At 34.7% G+C, this 7,510-nt stretch overlaps 1 protein-coding gene across 1 annotated transcript; it reads right to left on the reverse strand.

Annotated features, from left to right (window-relative positions):
* Positions 1-4,785: 4,785 nt before the first annotated feature.
* LOC145601199 (BTB/POZ domain-containing protein At5g66560-like) lies at positions 4,786-7,510 on the reverse strand. Its single transcript, XM_081657155.1, has 3 exons — positions 7,021-7,510; positions 5,641-6,909; positions 4,786-5,515 (listed from the first exon to the last, which is right to left on the reverse strand). The coding sequence occupies exons 1-3, from the start codon at positions 7,138-7,140 to the stop codon at positions 4,955-4,957; spliced, it is 1,950 nt and encodes a 649-aa protein (XP_081513281.1). The 5' UTR covers positions 7,141-7,510; the 3' UTR covers positions 4,786-4,954.

Raw genomic sequence — 7,510 nt, forward strand, 5'->3', positions numbered from 1 at the left:
TTTGGGTGCCCCTTTCTTTTACTTAGCTTACTTAATTCCTTTTAAAGATGTTAATGTGTGTGTGAAATATCAATGAGTAATATTATTACGGAAAATAAGTGAAGATTGAAGAAGATAAAGTAACGTTTCAAACGTATTAGAATGTAAAATAGCCACGAAATTTGCTTGATCCGAATAAATAGGCTGCGGAAACCTTAACATTCGGAACTGTGGAAGTACACTTGTTATTTATACTATAAGCCCATTTATGCCTTTGTACGAAGTTGGCCCATATTTCTATTTATGAAAGGCCCAAATTATTATTTTGGAAGGATTTATTCATGTTTTTAGCTTCAAGCTGTTAGAATCTGCCATAATTACAATGAGATGGTACAGCCCAAATAAATAAGGATAATTTTCTAAATTGCATCAGAATGGCAAAAGCTAACCATTCATTAATTGTTCGAGCTAAATTTAATTCCTTTATTTCAATTTATATGACAATTACTCTGTAATTCTGTATGATGTAAATCAAATTAAAATTACTTTCAATTTTTTTGAAGAGATCTAACACTTCTTCGTACTCTCTTTCAATTCATAGATTTATCTCAATGAAGGATTTTTACTTTTTTTAGACATAATTAGATATATTTATAGTCGAATAATATAAATAGGCAAAACATTAAAAAAAATATGTGTAAATATAATGAAATAATGTAATGGTCACTATCTATTCCAAAAAAAAAAAATAATAATAATAAATAAATAAATAAATAAATAAATAAAGGGAAAATGAAAGGGCATCTATATCATGCCCATATCCTTATTTATAGTATGCTCTCATGAATAAAGGTTCTACTTTCATTACATATCTAGAAAAAAAGATAAAGGGAATTCCTTATTTAAACGAATTCAATACACATTTTAATCCATAAACATAATCGATACTCTCTTTGTCTCCAATTATTATATCATTCTCATTTGCCTAAGATAAATGCTAGAAAAGTAGTACATTAAGTAAATTAGAGGTAATATAATTCATTTATATTTCACAAGATTAAAATATTAATACAAATGATGTAAAAAAAATAAAAATAAAAAGGTGACATCCAAGGCAATGCCCGAACCACTATACATACTAACTACGCAAATAGTCCAACATAATTGTTAAATTAAAGCAAGAAGTACACAAATTAACAACCCAGAGCATTGCCCAGGATACACACTAGTTCCTTATTTAAACAAATTCAATACACATTTTAATCCAGAAACCTATTCGATACTCTCTTTGTCTCCAATTATTATATCATTATCATTTGCCTAAGATATATGCTAGAAAAGTAGAATAAGCCAGTGAGAAATTCAACTCCAAAGAGAAAATAGAGAATTCTTTAATAAATATAAATAATATATAAAGCGATAATTTAAATATAAAAATGGGGTAAATAAATAAAATGTAATTAGTAATTTGATTTGATGATTTGATCCCGCAAAAGACGATTTCAATCATGAACAGGATTCTTGTGGGCAGAATTTCTTTTGTCAAATATAAAGGATAGTAGCAGGTTATGCATGATCCTTTTTATAACCTGTTTACCACCTACTCCTATAGAAAGACATTTCCACCATATTATTTTTAACCTTTTTAGAACGTCTTTTCCTTTGTCCTAAATCAATGAAAAACTTTTCACACATGATTGTCAAGAAATTATGGTATGGTAAACTACGAGTGTAATCATTATACTTGATCTACGTTTTCAATGGCCAAAGTTTATGCCAAAGTCTACTTTTTTGGGCCTTGATAATTACTAAATTATTACATAATTTGACTAATAATTACCCAATTTTCCCACGTTGAAAAGGTCGTCTTCACTTTTGGATTATGATTATCATCATTGATTAACATTATTGCTTAAACACAAGGGGATAATATTATATACATGCACCGAAATATTAGATAAATCTTAAGGGTTTGTTAAATGTTAGGTTCAAAGAGACTTGGTGATGGTTAGATGATACTGATACACATTATGTTTGACCTAGTATGTGTTTTATAGATGTAAGTCATGCACAATGTGGAGTAGGTCTTTAATGTATTGTACTTCAATTGTACATGTTTTTATTACACTATGTTTGTTATTGAATATTGATTAATCTTAGTTCATATGATATGATGAAATGATGACCAAAGAGAAACCATAATTATTTTATAATTTTTGGTGGGAATGCAAAACAAGTTCGCCAGTTCAATTAATCAATATTTGACATACTTATATAGCAAAATAAATCTCGATCTCTCTCAACTTTTCAAGTACCTATACGTACTATTAATATTCTTTTTTGATGCATATTCATATTAATATAATCTTATAACAATGACTAATATTTACAATCGATGGTAGTTATGACTTATGAGATTTATTAGATGACATTAAGGGTCTGGTCACATTTACTGAACTAAATTGAACTGAACTGAATAGAGATGAAATGAATATTTTATGAGAGAAGGAAACTAGGAGCTGAACTAAACTAAACTGAACTGAAACAACACTTTTGTTTAGATACTTGAGCTATTTGCAAAGCCCAAATTGAACCAACAAATGAATCAAAATTTTGTTGAATTTACTCTTTTTTTTTTATAAGATAATTGACCAATTTAAAATTATTAAGGTACGAAGTACTTTATATGATACAGATTGGTCTTATACCGTTATTGGCGTTATATGTAATTAAATAGGTTTAAAAGACCTATGTAAAGCACACTACACGATCCTTTATTTGTTCCTTTTTTTGCTGGTTTATTCATCTAAAGAGTTTGTTTTGAGCAACAGTATTGAAAACTTAGCTTCTTTGAAGAATGTAGTTCAATTAACTTATCTGCCAAAACAACAAATATAATTATTATGAGCTTTTCACCAACTCAAAAGCGTTGTTCGAATGTGATTCCACTAAGAGCTACTATTACTGTAACAACCAAATTTTATGCAATAATGTTATTAATGCAAATCCGATCCTCAAACATTCTACGCCATATTCTATTCGAATCTATTATTCGTTTATTTTACACCACCTACTTTAGAATATTGAAGATGAATTTGTGTTTGTTCCACAAACTTCTTTTTTCCACCAAACACAGTACATATAGTTCACATAAACATTTTCTAAGTAAATTATGAAGGGCCTGTCCACTTCAGCTTAATTTCAGTTCAGTTCAATTAAGTTCAATTCAGCTTCAATCAGTTTAGTTCAGCTCTAATCAGTTCAATTCAGCTCCTAATTTCATTCTCTCATAAAATACTCATTTCAGCTCTATTCAATTCAGTTCATTTCAGCTCCAATCAGTTCATTTCAGCTCCAATCAGTTCAGTTCAGTTCAATTCAGCTCAGTTCAGTTTAACAAGCCTTAATTGTAACTAAAAAATGTAGTCGTCAGACTCAGAGTGATGGTAAAGAGTACAGTATAATCAATGCAAAATTTGAAAAACTCTTTCCGAGTCTAAAAGTTGCTCTTGTTGTATTACTTTAACTATAAATATTTTTAATTACATAAAATGTAACAAGAAGCTACTCATTGAAATGAATAAAATAAAATACCACATAAATATGTTACATACATTTCATATGCTATTATCATATAAATAGTGTCAAATTTTCAAATGAGATTAACAAAAAAAAAAAAAAAAAAAAAAAAAAAAAAGACGGATGGGACTATATTTATCAAGCATTACTAATCTCACCAACCTTATTGTGTACTAATCCCTCCCTGCAAACCAATCACCCTTTTGGCCTCATTTTACTCACACGAATCCTGAGTTTAATCTGCCACCCAAACAAAACTTACTTTTCCCGTTCTACTTTTTCTCATGCAACTAACTTTCTCTTACTTCAACATGACTTCATGAATCTCAATAAGCATGCCTTAAATGAACCTACTTTTTTAGCACCCAAATACTACCAGCTTATCAGCTCAATAATCATTGTACAAATATTACAAAAAATAAAAATAAAATAAAAAATACGAAGTAAAAAATAAAAGGTACATTATTAGTTAATTTCTATATAGTTAAACAAATAATCTCATTTACACGCTACAACTAGGCTTAACTTCGCCGGCAATTCAAGATCTAAAACACCTTAAACATTTGCACACCAATTCAGTACGTACATGTCCCAAATGATGCCATTACGTATCAGGTAGGCAACTTCACGACCAACCCCACACTATGGGCAACTGTATAACTCACCGGCCACTTCAATGCCACCCACTCACTTCTCCATCTTACGTTTAATAGTACTAACCTTAAAGTCTTTCGCCCCCTTTCGGAAGGACTCAAACTCAGACTCGGACCCAAACCCAAACCCGGACCCATTCAGTCCCCCACTCCCCAAATCATTCGAACAAATAAAGTAGTAATTCCCCCCAACTTCCCCCCACTACCGTAGGCCACTCCCCCATACATCTTGGCCTCTAGCGGTCCCTCTCTCTCTCCCTCCATTCCACCTCAAAAGTCCCACAATATTTTTTGGTATTGCCAACTTTCACATAATTTTATTTGGCGCAATAAAGTGACTCACTACAATAGTACTGACTTTTCTAATACTATATCGTCTATATACTACTCATAACTCTGCTTATGCGCTTACAATACAGATTTTAGGATCCTCTTCAAATTTTATCCACATTACTTACTGTCATTTGCGAATTATATATGAATGTTTATTAACGGAATAGAAAAACATCATTATGTACTCATCAAATCAGATCGCACCAAAAAGAATTTACCAAATCGAGAGGATAAAAAAGAATTGACGAGAAATACCATACCAAATAAAACGCTAGAATGCTAGTAGTAGTACCTCCCCTTTTCCAAAATACACAATCAACAAAATTACAAATTGTACGAAATATGCCTATCATTTTAGTATGAATTTAAATATAATTCTATAGACACATTGTTTTACTACTCTTAATTAATCACCGTTGATTGGTGTGATGTCTTCCTTTCCGATTCTCCACAACCGTTGATTCATGCGAATCACAAACTTGTGTCTTAAACTTACACCCAAACTTACGTGTTATAGTGCTTCTCCAACTCGGAGATGCACTTCCCACTTTATCAATCTTTTGAATTACTCTCTTCATACTTGAACACTCCCTTTCTAACTCATGTACTCTTGTCCTCATACTATCCATATCTAGCCGCAACACTTGATTCTCCCTTATTGCCTCCTTCCACGTACTCTGCTCCCTCCCCGCCCCGGTACCACCATCACCATCGCCGCCTTCCCTCTCCCCCTCGTCCTCGTCTTGGACCGATGGACGAGTGGACTCACTAGCCGCAATGTCGGCTGTGATTAGAGTACCGGCGATGGCGTGCCGGAGTTGGAGTTGCTCAAAGAATAGTACTTGAACTACTGCTCTTAGTGGCAGCCGCTCGTTTTGTGCTGCGTGTGTGCACGCTTCTAGTGTTAGCTTTTGACAGTCCATTACTCCACTTATTTTCTCTCTGTCTTCCTCTGATAGCCATGGATGCGCCTAATAACATCAACAAATAATTAACACTAGTAAATAATCACATTAAACTATACTAGAAACCTACAACTAATACAAAATTAATGTAATAAATGATTAATGAGATTATTTAATTTATAAGATAATACCTTGAGATAAACATCAACGGCTCTATAAACACCATCATCATATAACCGAGCTTTTTCCGGCAACGAAAGAGCCAATTGAATGAATTTTTCCGGTTTCAAGTTCGAGTCCGAAGCGATTTCCGAAAGGTAACCGTCAATAAGTTTTCCGACGAGCATTATCGCCGGTGATCGGGCATTACCTAGGGTTTGATCACCATCATTTTCAATTTCTCTCCCTTCAAAATCGGCCAAAAAATGGCCTAAAACCCTCTCAACACAATCAACATCATACAAAGTTTCCGTCAAATACGAATAACTCGGAATCAACAAATCATCTAGTGTTGCTTGCTCTAGTTGAGCTCCGATTTTTTTCTCAAGAGCAGATTTACACGCTTCCGAAGCATTAAGTATATTCGCAGTGCGCAATAATCCGAACAAAAACCTCGTCGCAGCCTGCGATCGAGAGCTCTTCTCCGGCGGGAAGTTTGATACTATCGTCTCTAGCAACTGCCTCTGCTCCGCCTCCGACGCCATCATCGACGATGACGGCGTCGGCTTACGGCTCGAGCGGCTAATCCCAGGAAAACATCTTTTCGCATAGTGAATCAAACAGCTCTCAATGACCTCCGGATTAACCTCCTTCTCCTTCATCGATGAGACGACTCGGTTGAACAGACTCGAGCTCAGTTGAGCAAGATCTTCAACCCATGCGTCCCTCATCTTCGACGACGTCGCATTCTTCTTTCTAGAACCACCAGAAGAGGTTGCAACGACGTCGTTTACCGGCCACCCGAACAATGTCGGATCATAAAGCGACGCTTTCGACGAAATAGCATCAATGCATCGGTTAACAATGTCAAGATTTTCCGAAAGCAGCGATAAAAACTCGCATGATTTCAACGCTTTCACGGAATCCTTGATGTTTTTAAGAACATTGTTCGTGAAATATCTTTCTGTTTTCGAAATGAGGTTGTCTTCCGAGTATTCTTCCGTCATTTCCAGAACTTCGCCGGCGCACCGGAGTGGGGCCACTTTGGCGGCGGTGAGGTCGATTTTTACACCGTAACAGAATTTCGCGGCGGCTTCAAATGTCTCTGAGCCGCCGGGGAATTCTGTGAGTGACACGTGGCATTGCTCTTGCTCAACTAAGTCTTCGTCTTCGTCCTCATCTTCTTCGGATTCAACGTCGTCGTTTTGTGTATCTTGTCTTTTCTCTAGTGGTTGTACTTTGTTGGCCTCTTGTTCTTTTATGAGGTCGTGGAGTTTCTTGCTCTTTGACATCAATGGAAACTGAAATCATTTACGAAATAACAAATTACACACAAAATTCCACAAATTAAAAACCGTAAATAATAGTAACAACAAAACAATTAAAAAACTGAAAAATTAAGTGATGAGTACCTTATGAAGATGGAAGGTCATGTCATCGACTTCAACAACGACGTCGCTTGGTAAACCAGTAGTACAAAACCATGCTTGACCTTTATTAGGAGTAGAAATACCGGTTTTTTCATTCACCATTTTTTTTTTTTTCTGAGAAAACTCAAAATAAAAAGGAATTATAATGTTATAGATCTATGGAAAAAAGCATGGAGAAATATAGAGAGGAATCCCAAAAAAAAAAAAATGAAGTGGGATGAAAATGGGAAATGATAAAGTGAAGAAGGAAGAAGAGAAAATAAAGTGAATATAAAGTGAATCGCTAAACGACGCCCACAAATTTATCACATCGCCCGCATTTAATGAATGAAATTACAATGTTACCCCTAGTGCCAAACCGCCAAACAACCGCCACTACTGCCCACCTCCGCCTAATAACCACCCTCACCACTGTCCACCACCACCCAACAACCACCCCCACCACAGTCCACCGCCGCCCAATAACCACCCC

Source organism: Chenopodium album, chromosome 21 (assembly GCF_948465745.1).
Source record: "Chenopodium album chromosome 21, dcCheAlbu1.1, whole genome shotgun sequence".
NCBI lineage: Eukaryota > Viridiplantae > Streptophyta > Magnoliopsida > Caryophyllales > Amaranthaceae > Chenopodium > Chenopodium album.